Source organism: Anser anser, assembly GCF_964211835.1.
Source record: "Anser anser genome assembly, chromosome: 4".
Taxonomy (NCBI): domain Eukaryota; kingdom Metazoa; phylum Chordata; class Aves; order Anseriformes; family Anatidae; genus Anser; species Anser anser.
In genome coordinates, this window is record NC_139724.1 from 943430 (window position 1) to 960745 (window position 17316).

At 50.0% G+C, this 17316-nt stretch overlaps 1 protein-coding gene across 3 annotated transcripts in view; it reads right to left on the minus strand.

Moving 5' to 3' along the window:
- Positions 1-16684, minus strand: part of GPAT3 (glycerol-3-phosphate acyltransferase 3) — a 20490-nt gene extending 3806 nt beyond the window's left edge. The window contains exons 1-7 of one of the 3 annotated variants that reach the window (XM_083834200.1): positions 16452-16684; positions 7983-8055; positions 2681-2951; positions 2125-2199; positions 1534-1623; positions 1237-1330; positions 734-849 (exon numbers count right to left, since the gene is read on the minus strand). In XM_083834200.1, coding sequence (XP_083690326.1) covers positions 734-849; positions 1237-1330; positions 1534-1623; positions 2125-2199; positions 2681-2951; positions 7983-8055; positions 16452-16595 — 863 coding nt within the window. In that variant the 5' untranslated portion in view covers positions 16596-16684. Of the gene's footprint in view, positions 1-733; positions 850-1236; positions 1331-1533; positions 1624-2124; positions 2200-2680; positions 2952-7982; positions 8056-15540; positions 15604-16271; positions 16299-16451 lie in introns of those variants that run through there. The other 2 variants (XM_083834202.1, XM_083834201.1) reach the window with 2 other exon arrangements.
- Between the last annotated feature and the right edge of the window lie 632 nt (positions 16685-17316).

The following is a 17316-nucleotide window of genomic DNA, read 5'->3' on the forward strand; positions in this document are numbered from 1 at the left end:
GTAAAATAATCATCCTGTAAAGTTAACCTAGAACTTCTTTAAAACATTCACTGGTACCCCTCAGGGTGATATTCTATAGTAAGCTGCCTCTCTTGTTACCAGGTCTTTTTTGGCTAGTTAAATTCCACCCCCTCTCACCCCAACAAGCTAAGCTCTTCATCTGTAATGGCTCCCTTCTTGAATCAAGTCCAGACAGTATCTTTCTAAGCAGACTTCGGTTCAAACGTGAAGTCCTAAAATTTGTGATGATCTCATACACTTTCCAAGCCCACACAAGCAAGCACATTCGGGTCATTCTGAATGGATGAGTTCACCATACACCACCCCTCCAACCCACTACAAGAATAGCCTGCATCATCCCAGCCTACAATAAATTAAAATTGTAGTAGGCTGCTGTCCCTGTGATTGGGGCTTATAATCCGCAGTCATGATTTCGAATAAAGCAACTACACACTGTCCCTGCCAAAAGGCTCTTACAAATCAGCCTTTTGTCATCTGAGGATCCTGACTTTGTGCAAATCCCGTTTCCTGCTAAAGCCTCACTGCGCCCTTGTGCTTGTCTTTCCACAACCACGACTTCTAATACAGGCCTTTCCGAAGTTTTACTTCCCAAAACCACGGTCCTCAGCTGTTCGATGACAGTTCAGGGATTACCCCAGTGGGGCATCTTGTGCACTAGCACATACCAAGGCTGCACGAACAATCCAATTCCCCACTCTAACCCACACCTCACCTTTTTGTCACTAGATGGCGGTCTTTAATTTCTGAGCGCTCAAACCAGACATGAGGACAGGCCTTCACAGTTGCTCTCTGAATGACTCCCATTAGTCCACCATGAACCTGGCCAACCTGCAAGCCCAGGAGACACATTGGCATACAAGACACCCAAAACACAGTTTCACAGCATCCCTGATAGAAAAAAAGTCATACTGGAAACCACAAATCAGGATTGAGCAGTGTCTACAAAAACCATTACAATGCATTTCCTTGAATGGATCTAGAAGTATGTGCGAACACCTATCTCAATGATTTCCAACAGATTAAGAGCCTGACATTGATATTTTCAGGGCAACTTCACCAGCACATAACCTGTAGTCAGACTCAAACAATTTTGTACTTTTCCCCAGTGCTCGAGGTAACCTGCCCACTAATTGATAGAGCTAAATGTTGAACTCCACAACCAATATTCCACAGTTTTGATATTCTCCCTCTCCCCCATCATCAATCCCCTCATACCATTGCATAGCATCCATCATTGGTCAAAATGATCGCATCTATGGGTGATGTGTGGTTGGCAACACAAATGCCTCCTTTCTGAGGTTTGTTTTCCCTGCAATTACAAAATTTGTTGTTAGACTGCCAGTAGTTCCATGAGCACCACACAAAGCACACAGCTCCATAAAGCAATCAGGTCAGTCAGCATCTAGCATTGACAAGGCCTGTGGGTCAGCAGTGAGCTGCCCCCTTCCTGATGGGATACTCCCACCACGAAGCATACACGCTGTTTTGTTACCACAACATAAGCTCACTCACCTGTTATGGTAATGGATAGTCCCAGACAGAGCTCTGACAAGGATCCGGGAGCACGTGAGGTGGACCACTTCGCTCAGATAGTTTTTCACACTGAAAGAGAAGACACAGGCATCTGGGGAATGCTGGAAAGCAGCTAGACACACATGCAATGTTCTCCAGCCTACTCAACTCAGGGCTAGAATACTTCCCTGGTACTCAAGCAGAGGGCTATTCCCAGCTCTACCACTCACTTGCTACGGCAGCTAGGCCAAGAGGCATGGCATGTGCTTCATCTTGTTTACCTAGGCAAGGCAGTCATCTCAAGAGGCTTTTTTTTAATCTCAGCACAGTATCTCATTTGTATTTTTATATTTTAATAAGCCCTGTGAGTGTTTATGACAGAAAGAGGGACTGACCAAAGCACCAGCCTCAGCCCCAAACTTGTCAAGAAGCCACCCCCACCAAGGTAGTGTATTTGTAGGTCGAGTGGACTATCAGTAGGTCGTCCAGGGCACGTGAAACCATTCCCGTCTCAATCCTGAGTGCTTTGCACTGACACAAGGCTACATAATCAGCCATATGACCCTCACACACACCAAACACAGCACTCACCTGCTGTTTGGCAGCTGACCTACCAGCGTTGTCCCCACAATCATCGAGGTAATCCCAATAGCAGCAAGAGTAAAGCTGTAGGAAGAGACATGAAAGCAAAGCAGTTTTGTTTATTTTAACATCACCTCCCCTTCAAAATGGGAAGGGATTACCAAAGGTGAGTTGCCCTGCAGATCCTTTACAGTCAGTTCTCTAATTCACTACTAATTCCCTGACACACTGCTCAAAGTGATGGCCTCACTAAGGCAGCAGTATCAGATGCCCTGATGCATGTAGTTTCAGAACTCACTGAGCTTTAGAGATCACAGCACTACATTCACATTGCCAATATACTTGACTTGGGAGAAGCAGTCACAGAAGACATGATCACTAGCCATCATCTACTGTCCTGTGTCAAACAGGAGACAAGTGTTCTGAATGCCTTCTTATCCACTCATATGAGAGTTTAAGCAACTTGTTCTCTATCTGTAATTTTTGCCTTTGGCTAAAAAACCTGGGGAGGCACAGATGGAAGTATTCCTTGAGTAGCAGAACCCCTCAGCACCCGCGAGCTTACCGTAGCGGCAGCAGGAAGCAGTACCGCACTATAACACCAATGACCCACACAACAGTGAGCCTCAGGCTGATGTAGTGGAAGTTGACATTAGTCCTTGTGAGGAGGTTCCAGGAGACCAGCTCTTCGGAGGAAAACCTTTGGGTGACTTCATCTTCCACAATGGCCTCAAAGCCTTTTCTGCAGAAATAGAATATGTCGGAGAATTGGAACTCCATTCGATGTAGACCCGCAATTTCTTTCTCCATAGGCGTTTCATCTCTTTCTATGATACCTTGGGAAGGAAAGGGTAGCCATATGAAGAAGCAGTTCTATTAATTCATCATCCTCCACAACATTTGCAGCTCTGCTTTGCTTCAGGGTAAAAATTCACAGCCAGAAGTACTCTTATGACAGCATGCTCAGATGGGTAGCTGAACACACACCACATACCCTTCAGTAACCCAGTTCTAGCTCCCCTTCCTATATCAACACCCAAACAAACATATACAAAGTTTTGGTGTGAAATGGAGGTGAAACAAGACGACAAGATGTCTCCCACCACTTGACCCCTCCAGCTTGGCGATTTCATCCAAGACAATCCTACCCTTCCAGAGGTGATCAAATGCGTACTTGCCCTCTCCACTAACTGCTCCTGGTGCTCTGTGTATTTAAGGGTGTTCCATCTCCTCCATGGCGGCTTCCCCACTTCCTAGCCGTGATTCAAGTTTGGATATCCCGGCTTCCCACAGCCATGGTCTATTAAAACATGCTCTACTGCTACCTGTCAAAGCCTGGCCCAAACAGCTTCCATAGCATCTGCACAAGGACCAGCCATGAAGAAATGCACCCACCTTCCTTCAGAGCACAAGTCTTTTTATAAGCACAGAGAACGCACTATTTTTATTTTAGTGTAAATCGAACAATGAAAACACCACGTCTGAGAAAGCTGGAGGGTCCTCAATGTAATGTGGTCTGCCATTAATGGTTGCATTTCTTTTCAACTCTGCCCACAGGATGTCTGGCAGTAGGAAAGTAACCTGGAGAGGTCAGAATCACGGTACGAGTATCAAGTATTTCTTCTCACTAGCACTTTTTTGTTTATCTTGTTGTCAGATAAGCACCTATAGATCACTTGAGCTTTTGAAAGCAAGGGCAAGTCACGTAAGCTAAAAGATCAAGTGGCTGCCTTCTGGTAAGCAAGTCTGGCTCCTGAAACCGATGACTTCAGAAATCCAGAATAGCATTTAACCAGAACAACCATCCCCAGAGATGCTCAACTAGGGTTACTGAGGTCCAAGTTCAAGGTGCCACTCTATCAAATGCCGACTAATTGCATAATCACTGTGCCTCAATATCAAGATCAATGGGTAGGGAGGAAGCACCCAACTATTTTGAACTACAAGGACCTTTCCCACAAGTACATACCCTGCAGCACTGAATTCCCCACAAAATCCCAAGAAATCCCTGCCAGCAGCAGAACTCCGTGAATATATTACATGCAACATTTAGATTACAACTGATATGGGTAATCTTTCTGGCATGCATGCGTGAACACAAGGAGCTCCAAGATATACCACTCAAATCACTGAAGTAAATACTAAATAACACCCAAGGAAGACACCACACTGCAACAAGCTTTTAGTACCTGCAGCTCAACTTGCTATTGCACCAGACCACTGCACAGCACACATTCCTATCAGTACCCTGTATGAGTAAATAAATACAGCACACCCAAACACACACGCGTACTTCAGGATCCCCATTAAACAAACAAAAAGCACAAACATCCAGCAGCAGGGATTACCCCTGGGTAGCATTTACAACCCAGATGAGAGCTCTACTTAGAGGCTCCTTCCTTTCCTCCTTCAGCCGTTCCCTTAAACCCATGTCCTGCAGGACACCCAAGTCCACAGCAGGACAGCCCAGCCTCTTTCTCCCCACAACCGCTAGGGTGGGAGCTAAGCCACAGCCCAGAAGCTGGCACCAGTGCCACTGCCCTTCCCCAGTCCCAGCAGAGCTGGGAAAGCTTCCTCCTGACCCGCCCGCAGCTTGGCAGCAGCCAAGCAGCTGTTTCCCCTGGCTCACACAGCAGCGGGCAGTGCCACCCTGCTAGTGCTGGCTGCACCCCAGGGCACCAGCCTGCGCTGCTGTCGTCACACCACACCCCCAGGCGCCTGCTGCCTTCGGGACAAGGTACTCGAGCAGGGTGCCAGCAGCACCTGAAGGTATTATGACCAGAACCAAGCAAAGCACATGCTGCTCAAGCGATATCCTCAGACTTCCTGTAATCACGAGTAACACTTGGTGGCCTTTAATCCCTTGGCCGCAGGCAGTTGGCCAGAGACAGACAGCTCGAAAGCAGCATTATGCCCAAGTACAGCAAGCAACTCCCTCCACCAACAAGGAAAACAACAGCTACTGCTTGACTCGGTATTACAGCACAAGCCACAAGCCTTCCAGCTCTCAGACACCACTTAACTCACTATGCCAACTCAAACTTGACACTACATACAATCGATCACATAATCTGCATGTCTCTCAGTCAGTGTTGCTTGTAGAAGTGACCTGAACAGCAGTTCAGCATTTCTAAACCCACCAGCTTCAAAAGGACTGCCTAATGCCCAGGCAGCACCTACACGGACAGCTGAGTAATCAATCCTCAGCTGCTGAGATAAAGAACCAGCCTCCGGACACCTGCTGGGCCCACAGCTACCCCTGGGACCACCACTTCAGCCCACTGCCCTCTGAACAGAGGGCACACGAGGTGACAGCACAAGCCACATCCTCATGCAGCACAAGGGCCAGCCAGCATCTTGCCTGGGGCTACTCCTCACACCACCAACACAGGCCGGCCCTTTTCAACAACACATGTCAAATACACTGGGTTTTGGTACTGGAGGCAAAGGTGGCATCTGCTCGGCCACCTTCTCCCTTGGCTTTCCTGTCAAGGGTCCACACAAGACTGAATTTGAGCTTTTTGAGGAAGAATATGGTTCTCCTGCCAGGCAAACTGGACCTTCCATGCGCAATGCTCCCTTCTTTCCTGACCCACCTCCTAGAGAGGACTGGATGGTCAGGACAAATGCAACAGGTACTGCACATGCCCCTCGTGCCAGCCAGCACTCAACACGCATGTGGGTATGCGCACACACAGCCCCCTGCCTTGACCCTACTTTAATCAGCTGCTCGACAACCTCTTACCACCAGAACCTTCTCCTCCTTCGGTAAACATTGCGTAACGCCATCAGGCCTCTGCCTGCCTGTGCCCTGACACCTCAGCAGATACCACGTCAGCCGTGACAGACCTTTGCCTGCCCTGGTCCCACCGCAGCTTCCTACACATACAGGAACTTGGCATCCTGATCAGAAGTGGATCGGCTTCAAGAGCTCCCAAAAGCACAGCCTGGCACAGGACACTACACAGCTCCTTGCCCCCCCACACCTCAAGTCAGGAGGAGCCCAGCTCTAGCTTACCGTATTAAGAGCCATGTACAGTGGGAAAAGTTCTCATTTCTTCTTCCAACAAAAGGACTTTATGAACCGTGCTTCAGGCCACAGCTGTGTTTATGTAACCTCATCCAACAGAACCTGAGCACCAAGTCAGCCTGCTGTCATCTCTATGCATTACCCCAGGGCATTTCTGCCATCACTAAGGCTCCAGCCAAACACACGCACGCGGGTTAATCCAGGTTCTCAGCCACCACATACACAGTACACCCCTCAGCCAAACATGCAGGGGGAACAGGTACTCAGCACGGCTATTCGGTGGTTTCAGAGGAAGGTGGCTCACAGAACTGTGCACTTTCCAGGTCTTCTACCCCTAGAGTTGTACTTTCTCTGGAGAAAAAGCAACCCATGTGCCTCGATGACCAAAGGTACAGGAAGGACAGAGCTCTGAGTGTGCAGTTACAGCAGCAGTCACATTCCCTGCCCTCTCAGTGACCCAAAACGTGGCGGGACACCATCACCCTTACATGAAGGAAGGTTTGCTCACTGCTTCACTCAACCTGTAGAACACAGTAATGGGGCACCTGACAGAGTAAGGGGGAACACTACACCCCTGTCACACCGCAGAAAACTCTTCAAGACACTTGTGACTGATAGAGACAACTCTTCACCACCCCCCAAAAAGCACAAATTAGGTTACAAGTCCCATTTTGACCTGTGTTCAGAACTGCTGTGCAGTAACCTGCGGCTCATGATTACAGCTGTAACTGACAGCTAGGTCTGCTACCCACCCTGCACGCAGACAGCACAATACCCATGTGTGCCAGCATTGGTAAGGCTGCTCCTTTGGAGATGAAATGCACACAACCACTTCGGTCCCCATTACTGTACCACGTTGACATCAGCTAATTGGTAGAATCAGAAGACAATTCACTTGTCTGCTAATGGGCTCCTGCTCGCAGCTTTGCTGCCAAATGAAGTGAGACAGAAAGTGCTGACAATGAAGTGATCAAAACCCAGCAAACTGGCAGCAGTACAGAGGCAATCAAGTACTAGGATGAAACCAAGTGCTGGCCCAGAGCAGCCTGGGCAAACACCAACCGCTCTCACCACACATGCAGCCCCCACGTCCTCTCACAGCCAACTCTGACCTAGTCCAACCCCCCTGACACATGCACTGTGCAGGATATCACATAGTAAGAAAAGCTATTGCTTCATATTTCTTCCTTTAACCTGATTTTGCAACTCTTCAGCTGTCTTTCTACAAAGAAGGAGACCAAGAAGTTAATCTGGCAAGCAGTGAATTAACTCGAGGAGGCAGCACGTAAGTAGGAGCAGACTAATTAGGGAAAAAAAGTGTAACATCCAGTAGTCCTAAAACAGAGAAGGTACTCTGAGCTTGTCAAACACTGTCCACTAGAAGGCAGATCTCCTCAGAGACTATTAAATGTATTCTGATGCTCTTAAGAGTTGGCCAGCAGCCTTGCAAGTACTGTACTAAACACAGGTTTCAAGACAAAAGCAAACTCGTATTGCAACTGTTATTTCCCTCAACTGAGGACAGTCTCCACCTGAAACTCAGCTTTAGTCAACTTGATGTTATTTTGTACCCCTCATTTCCTCATCCCCTGGTTTTTCAACCATTCACCAGAAGCCAGTAGGAGAAGCATTTCACTCTGCAGTACAGCTGTGGTGCCAGTATATTGCCTAATAACGTGACAGAAGTATTGCTAAATAATTAAATATCAAAGTTCATAAACATCCTACCACCCTTCTCCATGTTTCTCACACACATCCACCTTTCCATTTGAAATGGCTTATCCTGCCTACTTTGGCAGGTTAGTCTGAACAGTATAACCAGATGCTGAGCTCTTACCATTAGCAGCAGGAGTCTTCAGCACCTCTGGCTGGGGCTTCTTGACACCTTTTTCTATCCGTATAGTGGCCCACTGTTGAAGAGAAAGAATGCATTAGTACCCCAGATGTAGTATTCACTTAAGAAACACTTCTACTGTAGCAACACTTCAAGATCAGTTGTGATTTTCTTTCTGCCTCTTCACCAGGTAATAAGGCACCTGTCTTCCTCAGATGCGCACACACAGAAACATATACCTCTCCTCTGAAGAACCAGTGCTGAACATATTTAATTACCAAAGCACATGCAGGTCAAGCAAGTGCTTCCTGACTCTGCTTGCCAGTCTTCAGAAGGCCAATGAGATCAACATACTCTTCAGTGTCATTTGAGGCACCACATGCCCCACAGCCCCTACCTGCCTCACTACTTGCACACCAGCCCAAGAGCACAGCATGAGTTCAAAGCCCACAGACATGCTGCAATTGACCTTGTACCGTCACTATTTTACCATACTCACGTAAAAAAGTCCAAGTGGGCCACATCCAGTGAGGCCTGAACACAGCTAACCCAGCTATTGGGGGTCACAGCAAGCCTGGTTCGCTTGGTTTTCACCCATGACTCTTCACCTGCTCGTTTCCTGGCATTTCAGGGCTCCAAGCAGCACAGATTCAGGCCCAACCACACTCACACGGAGCCACTTCCCTGCCCTTAGACAGGGCTGCCAGCTCACCGGGGTTAACCTGCTGTTCTGTAGCATGCAGACTGTCAGAAGCAGACAAAGAGGGGAATGAAGCCATCCTGCACAGCTTGCAAAGCCCCCCACAATCTGTGCTTGCCCACAAACCTGTGTGGTGGAGGCATTCAGCACCACAAAACACCCTCTGGTTTCCAGCCCTGGCAGGACTGTAGCCAGCCCAACCTGTTCACAGGCAACAAGGCTTCCTCCACCTTCAGCTGAGTCAGCTCCACGCAACGCTGTGCAGCAGCCCCCTGCCACCTGTAGCAGGCAGGATTTTTATGGGGCTGACAGTGGCAAAAGTCCTTCGCTGCCCTGAAGCCTTGCCCCTCACTCTGGGGCAGCCCTTCTGCCCTGGATCCACTCTTTCCCCACATGGCTGCGCTGCCAAGGGATGCAAAGCCCACAGACAGCTGTCTTAAACAGTTGCCAGTGAAGACAATGCATTTTCACTCCTCCTCCATTTAAATTTTATACGATTTCTAGAAAAGCTGTGACAGCAGCTGTTCCAAGGACACTGACCCAGCAGAAGCAGCTTACATGAATCATTCTGTCCAGACCTCAATGGCTCGCCCTCCACTCCCCCAGCAGTGAAGCCGTGCTTTTTAGCAGCACCAACAGGCCTCGCCGACCTGCACACAAAGGACTCAGCAATGTGGGACTGAAGTGACTCTCAGGACACACAGCCCCCCAAAATTTAGGCTTTCTGTCCATCATCCCTGTGCTGGACCATGCAGTTTGCTCCTCTTCCCTCCAACAGAGCTGTGGGGCATTTGGAGATCCACGCACATCCTGAAGGCCCAGCATGCTGACTGAAGGCATGGCCCCCAGCACGTAACCTCTGAGAGCAGCAGGCTGCCAGTCCTGCTTCCCATATCCACCCTTGCTGAATCACCACCTGCCCTGCCAATACCATCACTTCTTTTCGCAGCTCTTCTGTGGCTGAAGCAGCAGCTGTTCCAGGAACTACAACTTCTAGGAGCAGCCCTGCACCTTCCTGTTACACATCATCCTTGGCAAACACCAAAAGGAAACACTGCTAAAGCAATGAGCTACACACAGCACCTCTATTTCTACATTTCTTCCACTACACAGAAGTAGGGGCACAGGCTGAACTGCAAGTACAGTGACCTAATCATCCTCTGACCTGGCTTGAACCACTGAGTTAAGACGTAATTAAAGTCTCTGTAAACAGGCAAGTCACTTATTACAGACAACAGCAAAAACATACTGGGCTACTGCCGGAGCCACAAATACTGCCAGAGAAATGACTTCTCCCAGGTCCTCTCAAAGCAGGCATTAAAGCCTACTGCTGCCACCTTTTGCTTTGCCCAGCCTGGGACAGGAGCGTCTCTGGAGCTCAGAAACAACACCCAACTTTCCCTCGGGATTATTCTCCCCACAGAAATCCTGCGGTGACAAGCTCAGTTCAGGATACAGCATCCAAAAGCCTGAGCCCAAGCAGAAGGCAGTAACACTGTGAGGACACAGGCTATTGAGACATACCAATGTAATGCTCGAAAGCTTGCAATATCCTCTCACACAGCCATATCCTTTGGCACTTTGCTTAGCACAGCAGGCTGTAGACTTTTCCCAAGTGCACAGAAATTGCAGGACCACAACCAGCCACATTCCTGCTGCTCAGATGCCTTCGCCCGCCTCCTCAGAAGAGGAGTGCTGCCCAGGCCGCATGCCCTGCCATCCGCAGGTCGCCGTAGCCCTGGCACACTGCAGTACCCTGCAACGCCAAGCTTGGCAGAGCACAGGTAAGGCCGCGGAGGGCAGCTCCCTTTGCCCTCCAGCCGAGCCTTGCTAGCAGCTGGGAGCGCAGCTGCAGCCTGACGCCTCGCACAAGGGCCACACGCAGCACTCCCAGACAGCCGGCTCGTGCTCTGCTCCAGGTGAGGGCCCTTGACTTGTGCGGCCAGGCCTCCCAGCACACCCGGGCAGGCTCTGCAAAGCCAGCAAGTGACAGGAGATCCCCTCCCTCTCCTGCTCCCTTCTCACCCAGCAGAGCTGGGGCATTGGTCAGGGCACAGGTCCACCAGCTGCTACTGCAAACCACTGTCAAATCCCCTCTCAGCTTGCTCCCTCTGTCAGGCTTTCATAAAACCACATACATTCAAGCAACAAGACGTATTTTTTTAATCTCAAGTTTACTTAATCTAATCATTCTGCTTACTCGCAGGCACTTGAAATAAAAGTACCGTCCATCAAAGCCAAATTTTAACTCTGATCAAATGAGAAGCTTGTTTACATCTAACTTGGAAAACACGAGACACCGCATGCAGCAACGCAAGTAACTTCTCTTCCTTCCTGCTAGCTGGCAATTTGCACTATCACTGCCTTTTCCGCCGGTTCCTGTCCCAAAGCAGCTTCACACCACAAAGAGCTATCACCATGTAGACTGACTGACGTCTCAGAGGGGAGGATATCGCCTTGGTGTCCTGGAGATCAAAAAGCACCCTGCAACTAGGTGACGCAGTACTCAAGAATGGTCCTGAAAGAGGCTTCAGAGGCAAAAAACATTTGCAAAAGACGTCAGAAAACATCTCATCTGCAAGCAGTAGCTGTGTACCAAGTCAAACTTGCTGTGACTTCATAAAAGCAAAGGTACGGGATGATTTGTTGTAGTCAGTCACACCTCAGCTAGGAACGCAGCATGGACTTCCCCTTACAGATGTTACAAGCTCTTACAGATGGAGCTTGTCTTCACCCTGTTTATCAGCTTTAAATATCGCATCCAGTTTAGGAGCCATCTTTGATGGCTACTGAAAAGAGGAGAGCTTACTGAATTACTGAAGCTGACTGAAATCTGAAGTTACACAGCACTGGATCGCTAGTGTTCCCTTGTTAAGGCCGCTGGCAGGTCACGCTAAGAGCAGATGTGGATATGCTGGTGTAGGTCAGCATCCTCCTTGGAGGCCCTCCACACCTCAACAGAAACACAGATTTCAGAGCACCCCCACACAAGGGGAGGCAGCACAGCCTGGATGCCACTTAGCATGCTTTGTGTGAGGAGATTAATGCCAAAAGGAGCGATGACTTCAGAGTGAGGGTAGAGGGCCCTCTGGGGTACCCATGCCATTTTTTCCTCATCCTGGGGGGCATCTTAGTCACAGGCTCCCAACAGGACAAAGAGCCCAGCTTGACAGGACAGCATCAAGGGCATTTGCAACATAAATGCCGAGTAGCTTCTTTTACACCTCCACGCACTAAGACACCTTTAGGACAAGATACAAGTAGAGCTGCTGCTGTTCACGAACGGCATTTGCGTATCAGCAGTATCAGAATTGCCAGTGCTCACGCACTGGGAAATCAGGAGTGGCACCAGGTCAGGGTTGTTGACCAGGAAGATGCTGCAGTAATTAGCAACATAAATCCAGTGGAGGGCAACCCCAGCTCCACTGACCCCACCTGTGTGCCAGCAGCCTTCGTTACTAAGCCTGCTGTGCACACTGGTAGGGGCCTGCACAGGACTGGGGCCCAGGTTAACACTGTTGAGGAACTAAGATTACGCAGCAGGTGTGCTGAGGTACTGCCCCAAAACCCAATGCTGACCCTGCCAACAAGGGTCATAGTCCCCATCAGACTCCTCCTCAGGAGCTTTTATTAACCTCTGACCCAGTAGCCTTCAGCCTTGTTCTTGCAGCTCCGAGCTCTCCTCCGCCCCACAGCCCATGAAGGATGCCAGCTACACAGATATAAGGACCTGTAATGACGCTGTCCAACGACATTAGTCAAAGCTTGCTTAAGAAGCCAATGAGTTCAACAGGAAGCAGCAGGAAAGCCACAGTGATTCATGTTTACAGGCTGCAAATTCTCCCTTTTCCTTCCCCACCCTTATACCACATGCCATAGCTCCCGACCCTGATGGTGGTTCAGGGGAAAGCTGCTGCCGTTTTGAGTGCTGGGGAAAGAGCACAGAGCCAGAGCCTACTGTTTCACCAATGGCACCCAAAGATCCTTTTTGTCCCCAGGTTTCTTCTTTCCAAGTTTAGCTCCCTTCAGGTTGCCAAGGTCATCTGTAACACCAGCACTCGGGCTTCCACCTCACAGCTACCAAATTTTTTTTTTTTTTTTTTTTTTTTTACACCCTTGCCTAGTCAAAGTGCATTCCCTGCAGGGCAGCATAAAAAAACTATTAGAAACTTCCTCTGTTACAAGGGGCCACTATTAATCCCAGACAGATCAGTTACATGATGCTAACGCACCTACGACTCCAAGCATCTGCTGCACATTACTGCACTCAAAGCAAAAACAAGCCAAGAAATGTTTTTTCTGCTAACAAAAAGCCCCAGAATTGGAAAGCCTCGATTGAAGGGAGTGTGTGATTGACACCAAAAAGGAACAATGAACAAAATTAACAACTGGAAGCTACCTGAGGGTGTTTAATAACTAACAGGTTGAGTCATCACACATAGCGATGATCACAGGAGGCAGTCTCCATGGTTCAAGAGTAAGAAATACTTCTGTTGCAAATGATTCTGTAAGCGTCAACACAGCAGGGCACCAGTAGTCTGAAGAACTCCTCACAGGAGCCAACAGCTGCTGGAGAAACTTCTGTAGCAGTAATCCAACATTTAAAAAACAAACACGTGCTAACATTGTGCCAGATATTTCCATACTGAAAGGGAAGCCATAGGCAGAATAAAGCAAGCCATTTTCTCTGTGTGGCAAAGCAATTCAGGAACAATATATATGTGATGGGGGAAACAGGTCTTCTAATAGCAAGTGGGCTAACAGCAATCCTCTGCCATTAGTATAGTCAAGTCATGCTCTTCCACTTCTTTTTTGCCTTCTCATATAGAAAAGCAAGTACATGTATTTACCCACTCCATATAGAGCTTGTCATCCCCAGTACAATACTGTGTGTTTAAACACAACCAAACAATGCAGTCAAACATAACCACTTCCTCAGTGCCGCTGTCTGTACATGCTGCGTTTTGCTCAGAATAACGTTCCTTGCCAAGGCAGCTCAGCACAGAGAAAATACTGTGCACCGACTGATCTCCCTTGTCAGTAATTTCAGATGACCAGAATACAAGAACATGTTGTTCTTTAAAGGAGCTCTTCCCCTCCCTTTTCTGGGGCCACACTAGCAGCACTGGAAGTGAGCATCACACCTCCTCAAAGAAGCACACGCAGATTTATTTGTATTGGCAGGCAAAAACTCCAGTGCAAGTCCAGTATCATCCTCATCTGACTCCATACCACAGCCTCAAAGACAGCTGCACTCCAGAGGCACATATTTGTCTGCCATGACAGTGGGCCAGCAGACACCACACACTTCAGAGCAAACCCAGGTACCTAGCCCCCGGACTATTCTGTCCAAGATTGCGAAGCTGGACCCTCATAACAGATAACCTCTACAGAAAGCACACAATGTTACCTGACAACATAAAACTGCACAGAAATTCAACTGCACAGTCACTGTATCCTCCCATTGTGCCCACAGGGAGCTATTAACAGGCAAAAGACAGAGATTAAATCCGTATTCACCTAGTGTCCGCGAACTGCCACCACTTGGCCAACAGTTCACACACTCGGTCCATCAAAGAAGCAACGAAGGCTGCAGTAGTGCAATACTACCCTGCAATTCGCTGCAGGCCCAAGATCACACCGCTCTGCAAAGACAGGAGCCTTCCTGGGAGATCCAAGGCTGGAAACCAAAAAGGAAGAAGCCTCAGGAAGCCGCTGAGGTGGCCACAGAGTTGGGAAAGGTCTCACCTGCCTGAGACTGCTGCATCCTGTGACTCAACACTGCTCCAAAACAGTCTACTGCTACTCAGTAGAAAGCCTGCAGATTCAACTCAACAGCCCAGAAGTTTTAGGCAGCACAGTTGCACAAGGCTAGCAACTACGTATTTACCACTTTCCACTGTTAGTATTATTTTTGGCAGGAAAAAGTCAGTTACAACAACATCTATCTTCAGGGCCTCTTGCAGGCACTGCTTCGAACCAATGCTACATCAAGCTGCTGAGGCAAGCATATTCACGAGCCAAGGAGAAGCAGACACCTCCTCAACAAGGCGTGTTCTGTGCAGTCTTCTCCCTAAGCAGGTGTCCTGAGGGAACGAACTATCCACTCCTCGAGTCCCCCTCATTTTGTCTACACGACACTGATCTTATCCACTCAAGAAGTGAAGTAGGTACATCTCTGCAGACTCTTCACCTCAGAACCCTTCTCAATTTGTCATTTTATTTAAATATATAATTCATATTGACATATATACGAATAAGACAGAAACCTGTAAAATACAAATACATTAATACAGCAGTGTAACACATTTTAAAAGTATTAAAGATTAATCAATCAATTTGTAATACATACTATATTTATTATAAATTGTATCTATTTATTAAGAAACAGATCACAGAACTGCACCTATACCTCCAGAAGGCAGATCTAACCACATCTCCCAAAATATATGATTATTTCCTCCCTTATGCATCTCAACAGCTCATACTCTCAGACCACCAGGCCACCACCATCAGCATGCTGTCAGCTGCTTCTCCACACTTCTGCCCAAGACATTTCAAGTCACTTTTTGCTGCTCCATTTGATAAGACTATAAATAGCGATAATGAGATAAGAATTAAGCACATAAACGGCAGTTTGTCACAGGTAAAAGCGAGTTGCTCAAACAAGGCTATCTCACTAGGCCATCTGCAGGCTCCTTCAGGCAGACGAACCTTCACCTCATCAGCTTCTGCTACCCATTTTTAATCCTAGCGGCAACTGGTTTTTGTAGCCTCAAGTTATTCTCACACCATTCACACTATGTACGAAAAGATCTGCCCCACACCCTCAGAAAACACCTCGAATATGCCCATTCTCACCAGAAGCCTCAAAACAGATCTACTTGAGATGCGCTGAAGAGACGCCATTTTGATTAGGCCGTTGGCACTTTTTTTTTTGTTTAATTTTAAAGAGAAGTACCCGTTCGCTTTTTCATTATTACTTTAAAGAAAAGTACCAAAGATCCTTAAGGCACTGAAGCAGTTTTTAAGCTGAGACCTCGGAGAACAAGACCAAGCGTGACAAAGCCCACTTGCCACGACAACGTACCGATACACACCGCACCACCACAGACCCCACAGGAGATGACTTCTCCTTCGCTCCTCGCCGGGGAGGCGCAGCCCCCTCCCGGCCATGAGGACGGGGCCCCGCCAGCCGCCATTCCCTCACGCTCTCCCCACCAGCCCCGCTCCCACGAGGGGCCGCCGCCACGCGATAAAACGGCGCCGGGCGCTCTTCGCACCCCGGCGGGCCGGGCGGCCGGCCCGGGCCCCGCTCAGTGGGCACCCCCGGCTCCGAGGCCGGCACAGGCGGCGGTACGTTGCTTGGCTGCCTTTCCAGCGAGAGCACGGAGCTCCGCAGCGGAACCACGGACGCCTTCGCTCCTTACAGAGCGCAAGAAGGGGCAACGAGAGCACAACTCGGGGGCCGTCACAGCCCGCGGCGCCGCCGAGGAGGCCCTCCCCGCCTGGCCGCACCACAGCTGCGGGGGGAAGAGGAGGACCAGGACAAAGCTGGAGGAGGAAGGGCGACGGCTCAGTCCTCCCCTCACCGGGCGGCACATGGGGGGGTCTGTCCGCCCCGGGAGAAGGCGACGCCCGCCCGGCAGCCCCCGGCACCCCCTCGCAGCGCGTCCATGGAGGTACGAGGGCGCCCGGCCGGCAGGGAAGAATGGAAGCACTGAAGCAGGGATGAAGGGCGAGCGGGCAGCCTCCCCCCCGCCCCCGCCTACCTCCAGCGTCTTCACCAGCACCCACATATAGGCCTCGGAGATGCCCAGCGAGACGCCCAACGCCGAGGGCAGCACGATAAGGGCGAGCACCAAGGCGAGCCACGCCGCGCTCAGCCGCGCCGCCAGCCAGCCCAGCTCCTCCATGGCGGGCAGCGCCGCCTCCCGCACCGCCTCCGCTCCGAGAGCGGCCGCTGCCCTCCGCCGCCCTAAAGCCTCGCGGCCGGCCCCGGACCGCCCCCGGGGCCGCCCCGCTCCGCCCGGCCTGAGCCCGGCTGGCCGGCGGCGGGGTGCTGCTGGGCGCCGCTGGGGACGGAGCTGGCGGTGCCCGGCGGGCTGCCGGGGCCTGGGGCGGGCAGCGCTGTGAGGGACTGCGGAAAGCGGCGCCCACAGGCGGTTCTGGTAGGCGTTAGGTAGGAAAAGGGCGCCTTGGTTTCATACTCCAGAGGTCAGAAAGGTGTCTGGGAGCCAAGCAGCCCGGGAAAAAACGGAGGTAGAGCCTGAGGCCTAGCCCTGGCCCACAGAACTACCTCCAGGAGGGACGCACAGACTATGACGTGGTCCAGGCTCCAAGTTTTGGCTCTGGCACGGTGTATCCTGCATAAGGCACCTCAGCTCTGCATGTGACTCTCTTCTCCCACTCCTTGCATCACCTCGCCTCTCTATGTGATTTCTCCAGGGACAATCGCAGGTGCAGTGTCTGCGCACAGCCACCGCCAAAAGAAGTCTTCCGCTCAGTCTGAGGATGTCAGCCAGCACTTAAGGCTTGTTTTCCCCCAAGTGTTTAATTGTGGTCGCACCGGAGCCCCAGTCCATGCCATGCATACTTTAATACAAGAGTCCCTGCTCTGCAGAGCAGCAGCTCAAG